The sequence below is a fragment of the Mastigoproctus giganteus genome, chromosome 10 (assembly GCF_048544385.1).
Source record: "Mastigoproctus giganteus isolate SK-2022 chromosome 10, ASM4854438v1, whole genome shotgun sequence".
NCBI lineage: Eukaryota > Metazoa > Arthropoda > Arachnida > Uropygi > Thelyphonidae > Mastigoproctus > Mastigoproctus giganteus.
Window position 1 is genome coordinate 179,219,564 of NC_143584.1, and position 21,652 is coordinate 179,241,215.

General features: G+C 35.8%; 1 protein-coding gene across 1 annotated transcript in view; it reads left to right on the top strand.

Annotated features, from left to right (window-relative positions):
* LOC150079584 (polypeptide N-acetylgalactosaminyltransferase 1-like) overlaps nt 1-21,652 on the top strand; it is a 98,978-nt gene that overhangs the window by 26,936 nt on the left and 50,390 nt on the right. Inside the window, exon 3 of the mRNA XM_090383127.1 lies at nt 16,197-16,374. Coding sequence (XP_090239253.1) covers nt 16,197-16,374 — 178 coding nt within the window. The remainder of the gene's footprint in view (nt 1-16,196; nt 16,375-21,652) is intronic.

Genomic DNA, 21,652 nt, shown 5'->3' on the forward strand with positions numbered 1-21,652 from the left:
CTTATGTAAACTCTAGAAGGAAGGGGATGAATCAGATTGGTCCACTTGATATCGATGGGTCAACTGTTGATGATCCTGCTCAGGTAGCTAACAAACTAAATGAATATTTTGCATCGACATTCACACATGAGGAGTTATTTAGCGAGGGGAAAGCCAGAGGTGTATTCAACTCTAGCAGTAAGCTAGAGAATCTTGTAATAACTGAGAGTGAAGTGGAGGAGAAATTGTTGAAGATAAACACAAGAAAGGCACCTGGGGTGGATGGGATCTATCCAGTTATATTAAAGGAGGCAGCAAAGGAAGTAAGCAAACCCTTAGCCATAATTATGAGAGCTTCCTTGGACTCAGGGGAGGTACCCATAGACTGGAGATGTGCAAATGTGACCCCAATTCACAAAGGAGGATCAAAAGCTGACACAAGCAATTATAGACCTGTGAGTTTAACTTCTGTTCCAGGAAAATTAATGGAGGCACTAGTTAAAGAAGCACTGCAGGATCATTTAGACAAGACTTCAGTTATAGCTCGGACACAGCATGGTTTTGTTAAGGGGAAGTCTTGCCTGACCAATTTGATTGGATACTATGATGCAGTCACAAAAGAACTGGATGCAGGGAATAACTTTGATATTATATACTTGGATCTTAGAAAGGCTTTTGATACTGTTGCACATGGAAGACTGCTGCACAAATTGGAGCAGTGTAACATTGGAGGCAAATTGCTGCTCTGGGTAAAGGGGTGGCTGAGGGGGAGAAGACAGAGAGTGGTAATCAATGGACACTGCTCGTCGTGGACTAATGTTATTAGTGGAGTCCCTCAGGGCTCAGTGTTGGGTCCATTATTGTTTTCTGTATTCATAAATGATATTGATGATGGTATATCAAGCTTAATGTCGAAGTTTGCAGACGATACAAAGGTAGGCAGGGTTGTCAAGGACACTACTGACACTATGCTGCTGCAACAGGATCTGGAAAGGTTGAGCAGATGGGCTGAGAGGTGGCAAATGAAGTTTAACATTGACAAATGTAAAGTACTACACATGGGAAACAGCAACCCCAGAGCAATGTATCAACTCTGTGGTATTACACTGACAGTGGTAGAGAATGAAAGGGACCTGGGGGTGGTTGTGCAGGCAGATATGAAGTTCTCTGAGCAGTGCAGACGGGCTGCAAGAGTAGCTCATGGTGTATTGTCAATGATATATAGGAATTTTTCTAGCAGGGATAAGGTGGTGATTATTCCCTTGTATAAGGCAATGGTCAGGCCACACCTAGAGTACTGTATACAGGCCTGGAGGCCTCATTTCAAGAAGGATGTAGAGCTGCTGGAACGAGTACAGAGAAGGGCAACAAGATTAGTGAATGGAACAAAGGGGTGCTCTTACGAAGAAAGGCTTAAGATTTGCAAATTACAGTGTCTGGAGACTAGGCACCAGCGAGGTGATCTGATAGAGGTGTATAAAGCATTGAATGGTTTGAGCATGCTCAATGCTGATGGGATTCTTCCTCTCGCTCAGAATAATTACCTGAGAGGGCATAAATTCAAATTGAGGAAAGACAGATGTAGGATAGACGTGCGGAAATTTGCCTTTAGCCAGCGAGTGGTTGGTTGGTGGAACAGACTTCCATCCCTTGTTGTGGAAGTTGATAGCCTAAATAAGTTTAAGGCTCAGCTGGACAGGTATTTTGAACGAACAGAGGGTGTGAAGGGGGAGTGGTTTTTTTTTTTTTTTTTTTGGCTGATGCTGCATAAGCTTGCTTTCTTGCATCAAATGCCTCTACTAATGCTAATGCTAAAGTCTGTAGTTACTTGTGTCACCTTTCAAACTCCCTTTGTGAATTGGTGATTCATTGGCACAGCTTCAGTCCATGGGGACCTCCCCTGAGTCCAAGGAAGCTCTCATAATTATGGCTAAGTAAGGGTTTAGTAAGGAAATAAGGGTTTGCTTACTTCCTTTGCTGCCTTCTTTAATATAACTGGATAGATCCTGTCCACCCCAGGTGCCATCCTTATGTTTAACTTCATCAATTTCTCCTCCACTTCGCTCTCAGTTATTATCAAATCACTTAGCTCCCTGTTAGAATTTGATAAACTTCTGTCTAACAGGGAGCTAAGTGATTTGCCATGATTGAAAATGCTTCTTTTTTTTTTTTATGAAAACCCCAAGCATGAGAGGTATTAGAACCTGTTGTACTTAGTACTGTGCATGGGTTGAAGGTTGAGAAGATGAAAGAAGATACTTGTTGACATTAGACTTGAATTTTTGTAGATTGTAATTTTAAGAAAATATGTATGAAGGGAGGTTGTTCCATAAAACAGAAGGTGAAGGAATAAATGAGGAAGAAGAAGAAAAGTTGGTTCTGTGAGTTTGAAGTTGGACAGGAAAAAGATGCCGACTAGTTACGGCACTGGTTCGGCCTGATATGGAAGAGAGAGTGGGAATTTCAGAAGAACTGTGTCTGTGAAAATATAGGAAAGGCACGCATCAGGAACAGAATGTTTATGAGATGCAGAGTGGAGAGACTTTGTTAGAGATGGGTCATTAATTTACTTTAATTGACTTCTTTTGAATGGAGTCTAGAAGCCTGAGAGAGGTTTTGGAGCAACCACCCCGGATGTGTGAGCGATATTCCATGATAGGGCGAATTTGAGATTTGTACAGAGTAATAGTAATAGCATTTGCTCTATTGTGCAAGGAAGCCACAGGCTTTTGCTGCACCAGCAAAAAAAAAAAAAAAAAAAACACGTAGATAAGAAAACACAAATTATAAGCCTTCCCTCATCACACATGTGAGTATCCAGTAGATCTTTGAATGTATTCAAACTGTTAGCCTCAACTACTTGCGAGGCCAATTTGTTCCGATTATCAACGGCTCCCTGGCTAAAAGAAAACTTCCTACAATCTAATATAAACCTCCAGCCCTGTAATTTGAATTTATGAACCCTTGTTCTGGAATTCTTTATAACAGTGAGAATTCCACCTACATTCATTTTACTAATCCCTCTTAGAACCTTATAAACCTCAATCAGATCACCTCTGAGGTGCCTGGTTGCCAAGCTCTGTAGCCCATATAATCGGAGTCTTTCCTCATACGGTCGTCCTTATTCCAATCTCACCATTCGAGTTGCTTGTCTTTGTACCCTTTCAAGAAGCCCAATGTCTTTTTTCAGATGAGGTCTCCATACTTGAACACAATATTCCAATTGTGATCTTACAAATGCCTTATACAGTGGGATTATGACCTCTCTATCTCTACAGGATAACATTTGATAAATCATTGATAGGACACCATGGGTGCTTGTTGACACTGTTCTGAAAATCTAATTCCCAGATCCCATTCCTCCTCCACTATTTTTAATTCAGTGCCACCAAGTGTATAGTTTATTTATGGGTAGTCTATTACCCTAGTGTAATGCCTTGCATTTAGCAGCATTAAAACATAGCTGCCACTTTTCTGACCATCTTTGAAGTCTGTTCAAGTCATCCCGATCATTAACTACTCTGCCAATCTTTATGTCATCTGCAAATTTCGACATCACGCCTTCTATCCCTTCATTGATTTCATTTATGAAAAAGAAACAACAGTGGTCCAAGAACCGATCCTTGAGAGACTCCACTCTTGATATTACGCCAGTCTGAAGAATATCCATTAATCACAACTCTCTGCCTTCTATCCTGCAGCCACCCAGCAAACCATCTTAGAATCTTACCAATAATTCCATCCTGTTCAAGATTATACAGCAACCTCTCATGAGGGACCAAGTCAAATGTTTTGCTAAAATCCAAATAAACTATGTTGAAATTATTCCCTAAATCCAGCTCATGAGTAACTGTGTCAAAATAACCTACTATGTTAGTAAAACATGATTTACCCTAAATGTTCCTGGACTGCACCGTTAATCACTGCCTCTAACATTTTCCTAGCACTGAAGTCAGACTAACTGGTCTGTAGTTACCACCCTTACTCTTATAACTGCTTTTATGTATTGGCAATGCATTGGCACTTCTTCAATCCGAAGGAATCTCCCCAAGTCCAAAGATGCCCTCATAATTAACCTCAATGGTTCTATACACTTCCTCTTGCTCTTTCTCAGAACTACAGGGTATAGTCCACCAACCCTGAGACCCTTACTTGACTTTATGCTCAAAAGTTTTTCTAATAAACAATCATCTGTAATTACAACATCACTAATTTCATATGGCTCAGCCTCATTCACACAGCCTCTTCTCAGCATGAAGGGTCTTTCATCAGTAAAGACAGATGCAAAGTACCTGTTCAATTCATCTGCAACATCAACTAGGTTGTTTAAGACTTTTTTTTTTTAAGACTAGGTTGTTTAATAACAGTTAATTAACCTCAATGGTTCCATACACTCCCTCTTGCGCTTCCTCAGAACTACAGGGTATATGCCACCAACTCTAAGATCCTTACTTGATTTTATGCTCAAAAGTTTTTCTAATAAACAATCATCTGTAATTACAACATCACTAATTTCATATGGCACAGCCTCTTCTCAGCATGAAGGGTCTTTCATCAGTAAAGACAGATGCAAAGTACCTGTTCAATTCATCTGCAACATCAGCTAGGATGTTTAAGACCTTCCCATATCCAGTGCACAAGGGTCCAATCTGATTCGCTTTTTTCTTCCTTGTATTCACATACATGAAAAATTCCTTGTCCACTTCTTTGCTTTGTTTGCCAATGCTTTCTCATATGTAGCCGTGCCCTCCCTGACCTTATTTGTGGTACTATTACAGATCAACTTGTATCTGTTGTAGGCTTCAGTACTCTGTAACTGTCCCATGATATCTTTTTCTACTCTATTTGACCAGCCAGCTCAGTAGTCATCCATTTCGGCATCATCCATCTCCTGCAATATTTTCTTAAAGGTATGTATGTGTTTATGGTTTCTGTGATTTTTGCTTTAAAAGTATTCCATAATTCGAGTGTATTCAGCATCTTTCGGCTATCTGCCCAGTTCACAGATGCCATATAGTATCTTAAACTGTCAAAGGCCCCACTTCTGAAGTTAAAACCTGTGCCTTTACCTTTAACTGTTGCAACATCTTTCTTTATCTTCCAGCTGACAATTGCATGATCATTTCCTGACAATGGTTCCTGTACTTGAAGCCCTGCAATGTCATCTGAATCATTAGTAATGATAAGGTCAAGAATATTCTCACCCCTAGTTCTTTCTCTAACATGCTGGTACAGATAATAATCATCTAGTTTATTTAAAACAAAGTTTTTTCCCCATTGCGAGTTTCCCTCCCACTTATTCCAATCAATTTGGGGCAGATTAAAGTCATGTAAAATAAGACATTTATGCTTGCTTGCCCATTCCATCTGCATGTAAAGACTCATATTCTTCACAATCTTCTGGTCTGTAGATTACTCCCACTCTTATTGTTACTTTGCTTCCGACTAACTCACACCACACAGATTCTGTGCTGGCAGACATAACTTCAGACTCAGCAAAAGCTATTTTTGTGCTCAGGCTGCTTTTGATAAGAAACATGACCCCTCCACCCTTTCTATCTTCCCTATCTTTCCCGAATACATTATACATACCATAATTGGAACTCGTCATCACCAATTTCCAGGTGGCACCACGTTTCTGTTAGCCCCATTATATCAGCATTAGTTGTCCTCACCAGGAGTTCAAATTCAGCTGTTTTATTGACAACACTCCTAACATTACTGTAGACACAGTTGAGACTAAGTAGTTTTCTATAGTTTACTACCCCGACACTTGAAGTTATTTAGGTTTGTATCCCAGCTGTATCTTCCCTCTCATTTGAAACATTGCTACTCTCAGAATATCCTATCAACATTGGCTATTGTGGCAACAAACAAGAATTTGTGAGGTGAGTGCAACCATTACTTTGGCCCATATCATCAGATAAATGAGGATCTTAATTACCCTTCTCCCCCCCCCTAACAAGCAGTATCCCTGAACCTTTAGTGTATCCTCAATCATACTGGCAAAAATCCTTGCACCACATTTGTTCAAATGAATACCATCTGTACAAAATAGATTCCTACACCTACAAAAGCTGGCAATGCTGATAAAATTTCCCCCTAGAGCCTTGCAGATTCCCTCAAGTTTTGAGTTAATTCACAAGGCTTTCAGCATATAGTCCTCCTGTCGTGTCTGGACAGAATTGCAGACACATACACATTGTGACCTAACTCGTGGCATTTTCTTAGCATAGTCATATTTCTGCAACAGATGGTCAGGTCATTTAATATTGTTAAATATTGGGGTTTAATATTGTTAGAGGCACCTCCATAGCCAGGTGGGAAGGAGCAGCAGTGCGTAGCACACGCTTCTTGATTAGACCGGGGTTCAAGCCCATCACCACCAAATACAGAGGATGCAGAAAGATCAGGGAATGACCACCGCATATCCTGGCGCAATATGGCCTTAGTTACTAATGCTCCTAAAAACCAAATAACAAACAAACAATATTGTTAGTCCTCACATAAATAATAATTCTCTCTTTACCTCCCTTAAAATCTGACAATCTGTTAGTAACATCATCAGTTGTAGCTCCTGGGAAACACATTCTGGTTTTGGACCATCTATTACAAAAAATGTTACCCGTTTCCCTGACAATAGTCACCCAATAAAACTAGATCATCTGGGTCCCAAATCGGGGGTGCATCACTTGGCAGGTCAGGAGATACTTGAGTCTCCCTGATGAGCTCTCAGTTACATTTGTTTCTAGCGGAAGCACTTGTTTTTCAGTGACTTACATTCTTTTTGTAACACACCAATATGTAATTTGAGATCGGTATACTCCTTATATTGGTTGAAAAGAAAAGAATCACCAGATGAGCTAGGTCTGTCTACTCGACCAGTCTTAGAATACTTCCCACAGGCAGTACAAACGATGAAGTCGTGACTCATACTGGAAATGCCTGCAAGTATTTCTGTTCATGTCCTGATGTCCCTGGGCTTTGTATTGTAAGTGGATCTTGTAACAACCATAATTTAATTAAATTTGAGCTTTATAAAGATTACAAAATTAAATTTACAATATATTACAGAACAGAATATTGCAGAAATTAAACCGTTGACAAAAATTTAAACTACAGTACAAAAGTTACAAAATTCATGGGAAAATCAGATAACAAAGGCTATCTGAATATCAAGATTTAGCTTTCCAAATACTTTACAAATTTAAACTTACAATATGGATAGAATAGATGGGTTAAAAGTATTGTATTGTAAGTATACAATACAATACTTTTAGCCACTAGTGAAATTAAATTTAAGCTACCCTGCCAAAATACTGATAGCAAAGGCTATTTAAATATTAAGTTGTGACTTTCCAAATGCTTAACTAAATACAAAAATAAACTAACCCAAGTGACTACAGGAATTCAAACTATATATTAACTACAGTTTAGTATATTAAAATAATAAAAAAAAACTTCAAAATTATTTCAAAAACTAACCTGCAATTAAGAGCTTAAAAAATATGCAGCCTCGATCCCAGAATACTATAGAGTGAGCAGCTGTTTGGAAGAAAAGTAAAAGTGAAAGCAAAAGAGAAAAACCAGTTATTTAGATGCAGAGGAAACAATATTTGCGATGTACTTATGCCAAGAGAGAAAGAGGTCAGGGTAATGCATAATAGAGAGATGTGTGATCTTGTCTAAAAATCTGAACGTTGTCAAAGATAAGCATAAAAGCAGAAGAATTCTTTTCTGCAAGATATGACAGGACTGAGTTTTAGAAGGATTAATAACAATTATTATCTTTGCCCCACTCGATAATTATCTGGAGACAAGCATTTAAGGAATTGTTAGTGGCTATTCGAGAAGTTGAATCTGTTTGTGTGAGACAAGGTTTCTCAAACTGGTAGGTGGAATGCAATGTGCTCTCATCAGCAAAACTATGGATAGCATTTTTGGCTAATGAAAGAAGATCATTATTATACAAGAGGAAAAGAGTAGGAGAAAGAATTGAACCTTGGGGGAACACCAGGCAGAGAGCTGCCTATCATTACCCTTAGTGAGTAGTCAAAAAAAAAACTGGATACCCATTTACAAAAAACAGTTGTCAAACCGTTATGGAAGCTTATTTAGAAGATCTTTATGCCAAATACAATCAAAAGCATTTGAAATGTCAAAAGAAACTGCTTGAGTTTCACCAAACATTTCCATTGAATTTGTCCATAGATGGGTTATGTAAATCAGTACTGGTGATTATTGATCAGATGGAAGGTTTCTAGATAGTCCAGGAGTTTGCGGTTAATGGATTTCTCCATTGCTTTAGAAAGAGTAGAAGTAAGTGCAATGAGACAATAATTAGATGGGAGGGATTTATCACACTATTTAGGAACTGGCTGGATATGAGCAAATTTCCAAGCAGAAAGGAAAACACCAGTGGAATTAGAAAGTGTAAAAAGGTGACACAGAACAGAAGTAAGCTCATTAGCACAGATTTCAAGAACAACTGGAGAAATACCATCAAAAACCTGGCACTTTCTTGGCAACAAGATTGTTCAAAATTCTTCTGACATCCTTTTGATGGAAGACCACAGTCAGCATTGAATGGGATGTACTGGGAACGGTAGCAGGTGATTAACTGAAATCATCAATAGACGAGTTAGAAGAAAAGTGGTATGCTAGCAGGTCAGCTTTATCTTTAGCTGAGATGGCAATAGAACCATCTGGTTTTGACAGAGGTGAGAATAGAAATGTGCAAGATTTGTGGCCTATAGCTTGGGCAAGAGACCAGAATGCTCGTCTTTTCTACTCTTAGCCTGTTCAAAATCTGGTTTGGACTGATTAATAACTGCTTTACAATTGTTACGAGCTTTGGTGTAGGCAGAAAGAACCTGGAGATATGGATGAAAGCTAATTGCGATATGCAACATTCTTATCTTGAACAGTCTTAGCACATATATTGAAAAACCTAGGTTTTTCAATATATGTGCTATAAAGGACAAGATTTTAAGTTGAAGTATGGAATAAAGGATTTCATCCCTACAGGAGTAATTTCACTGACATGATCTCTGAGCAAATATTGACATCAGAAAATTTAAAACGGTAATCACACTATGGAAAAGAAGAAAAGAAATCTCTCGGTTCATCCCATTTTGCATTCTTGTTGTTGTTGTTTTTTGTTATTTGGTTTTTAGGAGCATTAGCAACTAAGGCCATATTGCTCCAGGGATATGCGGTGGTCATTCCCTGACCTTTCAGCATCCTCTGTATTTGGTGGTCACGGGCCTGAACCCCAGTCTAATCAAGAAGCATGTGCTACGCACTGCTGCTCCTGCCTACCTGGCTACGGAGGTGCCTGCATTCTTGTAATACAAAACAACAAGGTTGAGAGTGCTCATGAGAAAAAGGTTTCATTGGGAAAGAGACCATCACCAAGTTGTGATCTTACGTATGTCTGGAGGACCACTCACCTCGATTATGTACTTGGAAGGGTTGGCTGTGTGGAAAAGATCAATCGTGTTGGCTATGTGGTTAGGTGGTTAAGGTCTGTGTAGCTGAGTGGTCAAGCATAACGATACAAAAGTGCATGTATTTTATGTGACTGTAATTCAAGCCTGCGTGACTACTAAATACAATATAATGTTTTTTTCTTTATTCTTTCTACCTTGTAAACTCCTCTGACCTTATACGGTCATCCTGGAATATAAACAGAAATTTTATTTATTTTTATTTACTTTTCCTATCAAAGTTAATAAATTACCCCCAATTTTTAAACGTTACTTTCTGATTTTTTAAACTCTTTTATCCAGATTCTTTGAAATATCGGTTGAGGATAATCTAATAAAATTATGTGAATAATATAAATTATTTATCATTATGACACTAGATAACAAGAAAAGAAGGTATCAAGAAGAAAATCAAAAAAACCTCAGTGGGAAGATTTTGCATTCACTGATAAATATGGCAAACCATTGTGTCTTATTTGCAATGTATCACTTACTCATTATAACGTTAGCAACTTAAAACATCATTACAAGAAAAATCATGCGTGGATTTTGACTTAGTATCCTCTTAATTTAGAATTATGGACAAACAAGCTTAAGTGTATAAAATTGTAGCCTATGTAATCAGCAGACATTATTGGCATCTTTTAGCATGGAAGCTGATATCACAACCAAGGCTAGATTCATTATATCATGGAATATGTTACTTGTACATCTATACATTGAAGGAGAATTTATTAAGAAAAGTATGGAGGAAGTTATTAAAATTTTAGATCCAAATGGTTCAAAACTTTACAGATTAAAAATGCAAATTCTGATTTTGTGTTATGTATTTCTAAAATCAGTAAGGATTTTGAGAGGAGGTTGAAAAGTTATTTAAAATTCAGTTTATCTCTTGTTGAATCCACAGATATTCAAGATAACCCAGAATTAGCTGTGTATGTTCATTGTGTTTCTGCAGATGTAGTTGTGAAAGATGAAATGTTAAATTTAGTAGTGCTTGAATAAGCAACTTTTGGTGTCAGTATAAGAATGCATTTGATACAATACAGCAGGCCCCCGTTATAACGCGGTTCGCTTTACGCTGATTCGCTATAACGCTGTTCTTATATTATAACCCGAATCTGACTATAACGCTGTCAAAACTCACTAGAACGCTATTTTACTAGCATACAGATTGAATTTTTGGCAAATCCGTCTTCAGTCCAGTCTGTTTTGAGCCTTTTTTTTTTTTTTTTTGGCAAAAGGAGAAAATAGCCACCATGAAATTAAATACAGTAATTATTTTTATAATTTCTACTCTATGTACAAAATTGAAACTTTCAATATGCTCTATTTTCTTGGTGTGGATAGTTTCAAGGGAGAAATTCTTTTTTAGTACACAAGCTGAAAAAATTTACCATCCAGTGTCATATGCTGTTACGAAGTCTGCATTTTCTGTTCTGACCTGTAATAGAAAGATACTAAAAATAGATTTACTCCCTATCTCTTCTTTTGTTTTACTGTGGGAACTATAACTTGCGAAATGTTTTTCACACAATCAATCCCATGAGTGCTAAATGCGTTGCTGTTTCTTGTACAGTATTCTCTTGTCTTCTGAACTCCTCTGACCTTGTGGTCATCCGAAGTACATAAAATTTGTTTGTTTTACTGTTTTGGAAATTCCATAAACATTCTCCATGACTCACACCATAATTTATTACAGTATTTTCGTGCAATAAACAACCATTTGATTTTACTGCACGGTAAAATCGAACTTTTCAGATAAATAAAACATTTGTCACCGTCTTCAGCTCACTTGCCAGAGGAATTCTAGATATCATTCAGTGCATACAGTGTTAGACATACAGACAGTTTACTGTACTCGAACATCGTATCACAATCAATGCAACGCAGTTACATTTGCAGAGAGTTATAGCGGATAAGAATGAAAAAGCAACAATGTCTGGATGCAGTGCAAAGATTGGAAAGGTAAGAAAAACATTGAGTTTGAAAATTAAATTAGACGTTTTGAAGAGAATTGATTCCGGTCAAAGACAAGTGGATGTGTGCAATAATTTAAGACTGGCAGGTTCAACTGTAAGAACAATCATAAAAAATAAAGAATCAATTTTAGCAGCTGGAAAAACAGCTGTTCCCCTGCAGGCAACTAAATTGACCAGGGCTAGGCCGGCTATTATGATTGAAATGGAGAAACTTCTACATAATTTTATTGAAGACAACATTCAACATAGAATTCCGTTAAGTTCAATTATTATTAAAGAAAAAGTGAAGAGCCTATATGAAGATTTAAAGGAAGCTCACCCCGAAAAAAACGTGGAACCATTTAACGCTAGTAAGGGCTGGTTTGATAGATTTAGAAAGCGCTATAACCTGCACAACGTAGCAATACAGGGAGAAGCTGCAAGTGCAGATCAACAAGGAGCCGAAACTTTCAAAAAAGAATTTGTTAAAATTATTGAAGAGGGATGTTATACTGCTCAACAAGTTTTTAACATAGATGAAACAGGTCTTTTTTGGAAACGAATGCCTACAAGAAGTTTCATATCGAAAGAAGAAAAAAACATGCCAGGCTTCAAAGCGGCGAAGGATCAGTTAACTTTGTTGTTGGGCGGTAACGCTGCGGAGGATTTTAAATTAAAACCCCTTTTAGTTTACTATTCCGAAAATCCAAGGGCTCTTAAAGGTTTAGCTAAATCAAACCTACCTGTCATCTGGAAGGCTAATAAAAGAGCTTGGGTAACCAGACCACTTTTCATTGATTGGTATGCTGAGTTCTTCTGTCCTGCAGTGGAAAAATATTGTGCAAAAAATAACATTGGGTATAAAGCTATTCTAATCATGGACAATGCACCAGGTCACCCAAGCAAAGAGAGCTTAGAAGACTTGAACAATCACATAAAAGTTTTTTACATGCCTCCAAACACTACATCTCTGATCCAACCAATGGACCAAGGAGTAATTGCCACATTTAAAGCGTACTACATAAGGAACACCTTTTCCCAAGCTATTAAAGCCATCAACACTGAAAATGTACTGAGTTTAAAGGAGTTTTGGAAATCCTATAACATTAAAACCGCCATCTACAACATTTCAAGGGCCTGGGATGAAGTGACTCAGAAAACCATGAATGGAGTGTGGAGGAAAGTTTGGAAAAATTGCATAAAGCATTCCCAGGAACCTGATGATTCCGTTGAAAATGTTAAAACACAAATTGTTGAGCTCGGAAAAGAAGCAGGATTACACGAAATTAACGAAGACATCGTACAAGAGATGATCGACAACGACAGGGATGGCCTCTGTAATGAAGAACTAATGGAAATTATAAAAGAACAAGAGCTTGCTATTGAGGGAGATGATGATCAAGATACTATAGATGAAGAACCGATGAAGTCGCTGACTGCAAAAGGACTTAGTGAAGCTTTTGAACACTTCGAAAAAATGTGTGATTATTTCCGGGAGAACGACCCTGACATGGAACGAAGTGCCAAGGTAATAAGAAATTTGAAGAAAGAAATGAATCCCTACATCTTGTTGTACAATGAGAGGAAGAAGGCCAAAGCACAACCCAAAATCGACTCATTTTTCAGTCCAACAATACGAAAACTCGAGAGCACAGGGCCATCGAATTAATAAATTCATGATTTTCGTTAGTTAATTACCTCATAATTATATGTGTATATAATGTAGAATATTTTATATGTACAAAATTTTGAATATTAAATATTTTTAATCGACATTGGTGCATATTTTCACTACCATTTATTATTGATTAGAAAATATCCTATGGAATAGACCGCAACTCACAAATACATATGTTACCTTATGGGAATATGGCGCTCGCTTAGCGCTGATTCACTTAGCGCTCTGTTTTCCCGGAATGAACTATCAGTGTTAAGTGGGGGTCACCTGTATTTGCAAATGCTGGAGTACCACTAAAAATCTCATGAATATGGCAACTGATGGAGCAGTTCCAATGTTAATTAAAAATGGAGGTCTTATTAGTTTCTTAAAAAGCGATCCAAGAATTGTGAAATTTCTGCCTATCCATTGCACTGTGAACACTTCGTAGCTAAACATTTCAAATATGATAATGTTATGGAAAATGTTTCTACAGGTTGTAAATAATATTTATTCAAATATAAAGAACCATTCCAACTCAAAAATTTCTTTGAACAGTTGGATCTTGAGGATTACCATAATGACGTATCTTTCTACTGCCTTATGAGGCAGTTATCAACCTACAAAGTCTTAAGTCGGTTTGTTGGATTATTCGGACCTTTTGCCAGTTTTCTTATAGAAAAGGAAAAATCTTAATAACAATTGGAAGATGATGATTGGATACAGGATTTGATGTTTTTGACTGATTAACAAACTCAAACATTAACGAACTCTCAACTTAGCACTACCTAGAGAGGATAAAATTGTTTCTGATCTCACACAGATAATTTTATCTTTCAAAAAAATAGAGCTTTTTCAAAATAACCTGATTACAAAAAACATTTAATCAGTTTCCCTATCTGAAGAACAGAATATTGAGGTAAATTTCAAAGATTATTTGATGATTTCAAAGTTAGGTTTCATGATTTTAAGAACTTCAAATTGGGTATTGTTTTTCTTGTAAACTCATATGAGAATGATGCAATCAGTGACCCCAAAAACTTTCCTAAAACTTTTGCTGGAGAAATGGAATTATTAGAAATTCAGAAGGATTAGGGTCTAAAAATGCATCGTAAATCATCATAATCTCAATCAAATTTTGAAAACTTGTTCCAGAATGAAATTGTTCCCATCTCAAAAAAGAATGCTGGTTAGATTAATTTCAGTTTTCAGTACAATATGCTGCTATGAATTGCTATACTCAACAATGAAATTCATAAAATCAAAACACCATGCACAATTAACAAACTGACATTTGACAGAGTTAATTTGTACTGCATTCACAAACTATTAACTGGATTTCAAAAGCCTCATGATGAACAAAATACAAAATCTCTACCAGCAAGTAGTTCAATTATTATTGTGTTAATTAAAAATAAAACTGAATTATAAGATTAATACAGTATATGAATCTATAAATAGAAAATATATTAGTAATATGTAAAATTTATAATAAAAATTATCCATAAAAATATATTTTGAAATTATTAATTATGGTAACCTAGATCAAATCTGATTGTATCTTTCAAACCTTTGAGATTATGATATGCAGCTTCTGTTATTATAAAGTTGGGCATAGTTAGGTAAGGACATTACATGGTTATTTTCCATTAAGATTATTACTATATTTAATACCACTCATATACCATGTGAAATTAATAATATAGTTTATTATGCAATTGCCTAAACTAATGGTAATTCATTAACTACTACTATATACACCATTTAATGAACTTGTTTCCTTTAAACAAAAAGAGAAGTGTATCTATGAATAATTAAATTTTTGAGGTGACCTATACATTAAGGTGAGGTTCCAGGCATCTTGCTGATACCCATCATCAGACCATGCTGCTGACAGACTCGTACTTGCTGATGCTGTCAGAAACCAGAAAGGGATGCACATCAGGTGTCTAGCAGCATCGGCAAGTCTGTCAGCAGCATGGTCTGATGATGGGAAACAGCAAGATGCCTGAAATGTCACCTTAATGTATAGTGGTTTAGGCAATTGCTTAATAAACTATATTATTAATTTGACATGGTATATGAGCGGTATTAAATATAGTAATAATCTTAAAGTTTGGCATGCTATATACTCTTCAAATTTCTTTTTTGTAAGTGTATATTTGGTACTCTAATATATTTGTTATATTAGGGTTTCGTTCAGTTCATTTACAGTTTCTGTAATAATGAGATAGCAAATATGTCAAAAATGGATCTCAGTATATATATCTAATATTAAATATAAAATCAAAACTAATACCGTTTTCAACTTTTTCATTATTCTAATATATATATATACATCACTAAACATATTCTTGATACAATAAACATGAAGCCAAGGTCTCCCAAAATACATTGTAATTAAATTTCACTCTAAGTAGCTTTAAAAAATCATGCATTTTATTGAAAATGCAACAATAATATCAAATTGATGAAAGAAACCATAAAGCAAGTTATAATATTTACAGTGAAATTGAAAAGACTTATGTTCATTATTTGAATTAGCTTTTTTTCATGTCATAATTGCAGGAAATTTGGTACCATTTTTTCATGTCACTGCAGGAAATTTGGTACCATTAATGCTACAAAATGACAGTCAAATAATACTGTTATATTCATTTTAAACTGAATATTAATTTTCAATATGTATGAGCTGAAGGGCATCATCAAGAATAGTTAATTTGTATAACAAATGCATTTTACTGCATTGATTTATTTATAACAATTTAGATTGATTAAAAAAAAAACATTTGTGTTTTTTTTAACTCGCTATTGCTTTCATTAAATGTCTGTGTTTTTAATAAATTTAAATTTTAAGTTTTTTTGCTAATGGTAATTCATTAACTACTACTATATACACAATTAATGAACTTTCTTAAACTCTTGTTTCCTAATTATCATTTTTAACAAAAAGAGAAGTGTATCTATGAATAATTAAAATTTTGAAAGCTTTAAATATCACAACATTCTAAATTAATAAATTATAATTAGTTTCTTTAGTAAATGTATATTTAGCACATATGAATTTCAATTTGTCTGGAGTTCAGGAATTGTTTTACCTTTTGTTTGTAGAAGAGCTGAAGGGAGAGCTAGAAACATACATATCTCATCATTTTAATGCAAAAAAATTAAAACTGTTACGTATGACTGAACGTGAAGGCTTAATACGGGCAAGGTTAGCTGGAGCCAAAGCTGCCACGGGGGATGTGTTAGTTTTCTTAGATTCCCATTGTGAAGCTAATGAGCAGTGGTAAGAAGGACACATCTTTTGATGTAGTTATTAAAAGCCATTTCTTCTTATTGTGGTAGTCATAAACTTTAACCTAATTTTATTTTTTCACTGAGATTTTTTTAATCCCAACTAGAATTCTTGAAATTTGTTTATTTAATTTTTTTTTAAATATTCACAAATTATATAAATAATGTATATAAGAGTCTTTTCACAGCAGCAAGTGATCTCTCATTTTGTGAGGCTATTGCAGTGAGTTACTTCAATGTTACACTACAATTAAATAGCACCATTATAAGAGAAAAGACATTATAGTCTAACTGTTCTTTAAGTTCAGACCTAGACCTATAGTTGAAATAACTGACCTGGTGATTTTACTTGTTTATTCATGGAACCATTGCATCCCCCACCACCACCAGATGGTTGTGTGTCACTGCCATCTTGTTTGTGGGTGGTAGGCACTCCTTGGTACCACATATTATACCCCAGTGACAATTTAACTCACAAGATGGGAGGTGCCTAGTTGTGTTTTAAATCAGATTCACTAAAAAAAACTTGAAAAAAATCAGGTTATATTATATTAATTTTTAAACAGTTGTGAAGTATTTATAGACATTTTTGATGCATTTTTGAATTATATGAAAGTATCTAAAATTTTGGTAATAAGAATTATAACTAGAATGAAGGAACAGATATACAAGGGTTGATCCATAAGTAATGTCTCTTTGAACATAAAAGTATAAATACAACTGATACAAAATTAAAATTTATATCATTTATTAAATAAACACTGCGAAGCATGTATACATTATTAATTTTCAACATTTATAAACAAGGTATCCTTGCTTATCAGTACATTTTTGCCATCATTCTTTCCACCTCACATATGCATTGTAGTAAAAGGGTGGACTCTTCTATTGATGCCAGCCTGTCTGTGTCTTTTTCAGCTTCTCATTATTCAAAAGTGTTTTCCATAAAAATATGTCTAATAGGAAAAAATCAGATGGAGCCAATTCCAGTCTGTATGTATGATGAAGCAAAACTCTCCATCCTAGGTCTCTAGTTTTCATCAGAGTCACATGGGCAGTGTGTGGCTTGGCATTATCATGGTGTAATATGATTTTATGTCCTGGTAGAGTCTTATTTTTGTTTTATAGCCTTATTAAGCTTATCACGTGTTTGGTGATATCTTTCCTTATTTATAGTCTGACCTTTATCTAAAAATTCAACCAGAATTGGGCCTTCTTTGAAAAAAACACATGGCTATAATTTTTTGTGATGATCTAGCTGTTCAAGGATTTTCCTTCACTGAAGATGACAGACATGTCTATTTTATAAACTAGCATAATGAAAGACCCAGTTATTATCACCTATTATCAGGTCTTTAAAAAAAATCCTCTTGAAAGTTATTGTATTCCTTCAACAAATCTTGGCATATCTCCTTCCTGGAGAATTTCATTTTTCTTGTTTACAACTTTGGTATCCATTTGCAGCATATTTTTCTATAATGTAATGTCTCTGAAATGGTTAATACATTTCTGTCTGAACACCCTAGTGCAGTGGTTTTCAAACGCGGTGCCGCAGCACACTAGGGTGCTGCAACAACATTTCAGGGGTGCCTTGTAATTTGGTTTAAGTTACTTAAACTTATTATTTATTATTTTTTTAAATTTATATATTTATTTCACTATAAAAAGGTGTGCGGTATCCATTGTACCATATCTTTTTAATTTTGTAGTGATATACAGGGTGATTCACTACCAGAGTGACAAACTTGCAGGAGGTGTAGGGGGCACAAAGACACTAGGCACCTGGAAGGTGAGATGATCTGATTGAGGTGTATAAGGCCTTGAATGGTTTGAGCAAGCTCAGTGCTGTTGAGATCCTTCCTCTTGCTCAGATTATGCACCCAAGGGAGCATAAATTCAAATTGAGGAAATAGAATGTGCAGAAATTGCCTTTAGCCAGCAGGTGGTTGATTGCTGGAACAAACGTCCATCTGTCATTGTGGAATTTGATAGCTTAAATAAAAAATGAAAGAAGAACTGGACAAACTTTTGGAGTGAATGGATGGGTGAAATAGGGAGTGGTTTTTTTTTTTTGTTTTTTTTTTTTTTTGCTGATGCTGTATAAGCTTGCATCATATGCCTCTACTAAAGCTAATGCCAAGTGGGTTGGGCCAAAAATTTATAAGCATCCCTTTGTATGTCAGTGACTTTTTTCATAGACTGGAAATCATGTCCATAATTTGACTGATGATAGCCCATTACATTCCACTTTTGAGTTCAACATAGTTTTGCTCTGCCCGAACAGCTACAACTTCTCAAGTAGCCACTAGGAGTTCCTTAAATACTGATATCCAACTATAGTGGGAAGAAAACAACTTAGTAACTTCACTCCTAAAATACAGTAATGTCTTATTTCTTACAAAAAGTCTGCTGCTTATCTTTATTAGTATTAGTTGAGGCATATGATGCAAGAAAGCATACTTATATAGCATCTGCCAAAAGAAAATCAAAGGTGAAGGTCATCAGGATGTGTTGCATAATAGTGGTAAAAAGGATATTAATAAGGGACGTGAGAATGTAACTAGAGATAGAGCTGGTTATCATACTGTGACTGAAGAGGAAATAACAACGGCAACTTTTCAAAGGGAGAAAATCTGTTGGTGAAGCAGAAACTGAAGAAAAAGAAGAATGAGATAAATAAGAAAAGGTTAAATTATATGAAGCAAAAGCTATTTCAGTATTTTTATTAAATTTGAAAACTGTAATGAGGAATTAAAAAAATATTTTCACTCTAAGTGAAATGAAGAAGAATATTATAAATGGCAAGATAGTAGAATATTTACTCAACAGAAAATTTCTGCTTTCTTCAAAAAAGCGAATACAGTTGAAGAGGGGCTCTATATATGATTAAATTTAGAGTTATTAACATTTAACTTAATCAAAGTTAATTGTTCAAAAAATCATTATTTGTGCTCTATTGGATTTGATTACCAATCTGCCAGAGTTACCAATCTGCAGCATACATGTTGCCACTTGTGGCACCCATAACTCTTGTCAGTTACCTGTCCCCATTGCAGAAAAATATAATTTTAAAAAAATTATACAAATAATTAAGCTCGAGAAGGAAGTTATGTGTAATTACTACTAAGTAGGTTTAGTAAAGACATTACCACTTGAAGTATTTAATTAATTTATTGGATTGAGAGGACAATTATTATAATAGATTCAAACAGTTCTGACAACCAAATTAATTGGCTACGTTTCAGATTTCTGTGTTGAAATCCATCTTCGGGGCTGGATTTTTGATTTAGGATAAGTTTATAACTCTACCATGGAAGACCAAAATGCTAATTTACTAATACATAGGTTGTTCCAATAAACTGATTAAATACTTCACATGGTAAAGTGTCTTTACTAAACCAAATTATACAACTGATTTCAAAAATCAGAAATTATGTGAGCTTATGTATTAAGAAATTATGTAGTTTAAATTCCACTTTTATTGTCAGAAATTACAACCCGAACTTCAACATGTTGGGAGTTTCCACATACTACCTGTTAGTATTAGTTTAGTGCTGGTAGTAGGGGAACTAATGGCCTCCTTATGACACTAATTTTGTAAGGGTAAACATTGTAATTTTAAGAGAGGTGGCAAGTGAGTGCATGAAACCACTGAGGCTAATTATGAGAGCATCACTCTAAACTCAGGAGAAATTCCTTTGAATTGGAAAAGGGCCAATGTATCTCCATTACATAAATGTGGTTCTAAGAGTGAAGTGGGAAATTACCGACCTGTCAGTCTAACTTCAGCAGTCGGGGAACATCACGGAGGCAATGATCAAGGGTGGAATTCAGGATCATTTAGATAGAAATGAAATTCTGAAGGATATGCAGCATGGTTTTGTAAAGGAAAAATAATGTTTAACTAAACTGGTTATCTATTTTGACATGGTCACTCATGAGCTGGATTTAGGGAATAATTTCAACATTGTGTTTATTTAGACTTCAGCAAAGCATTTGACTCAGTCCCACATGAGTGGTTACTTTATAAGCTGGAACATGTTGGAATCACAGGGAAAATGACGTAGCCAAGTGGTCAGGAGTGCGAGTGCAGTAGCATACACTTTTTGGGGTTCAAGCCCATGACTGCTAAATACAATTAATATTTGTATTGATTGATTTATTGTAAGCTCCACTGACCTGGTGGTTGTGCTGGAGTATAAACAAGAAATTTTTAAAATCCCTAGATGGATAGCAGGATGGCTTCAGGGCAGGAGGCAGAGGGTTGTGATAAATGGCTATTCCTCAGATTGGGTTGATGTAAGAAATAGGGATCCCCAAGGATCAGTATAAGGACCACTGTTGTTTTTGATTTTCATAAATGACATTGATGAAGGGATAGAGGGCATGATGTCTAAATTTGCAGATGATGTAAAGATTAGTAGAGTAGGTAATGATCACCTCCAAGCAGAGCTTCTTCATAGTGACCTAGATAGACTTCAGGGATGGTCAGAAAAGTGGCAGCTATGCTTTAATCCAGCAAAGTGCAAGGTCTTACACCTGGGGAACAGTAACCCAAAGTAACTTATACACTTGGTGGAGTTGAACTAAAGTCAGTAGGTGGAGAAAGGGACTTGTGTTATAATACGATCAGACATGAAGTTCTCCGAGCATTGTAGACTTGTTGCAAGGAAGGCCACGGTGTCCTATCGATGATTTATTGAACAATTGCTAGTAGAGATAAGGACGCCATAATCCCATTATATAAGGCTATTGTTTGACCACACTTGGAATACTGTTTTCAAGTATGGAAACTGCACCTAAAGAAAGACAGACATTGTGCTTCTTGAAAGGGTCCAAAGATGGGTTGGTGAGATTGGCAAAAGAGCATCGTTATGAGAAAAGACTTTGAATATGTGGGTTGCAGAGCTTGGAAACTAGGTACCTTAGAGGAGACTTGATTGAGGTGTTTAAAGCTCTGAGGGGCATAAGCAAAATGAATGAGGATGAAATTTTCACAGTTATCAATGATTCTAGAAGGGGCCATAATTTCAAGTTATGATGTGAGATGTTTAGACTGGATTCTTTACCTATTATGCTATTTAGAGGGGGGAGAGGGGGGGAGAGGTTGTTGTTGTAGATCTGAAATGAAACTAAAAGACGTTTGTCGGGCATTGCTGAACAATTTACATTCAAGGAGTATATGTTTTACTGTAAGTGGTTGCAAGCAGTGCACACACTGTGGAGGATTGTTTCGTGTGACCTATACAAGTTCTAGCTAAGATTACTTC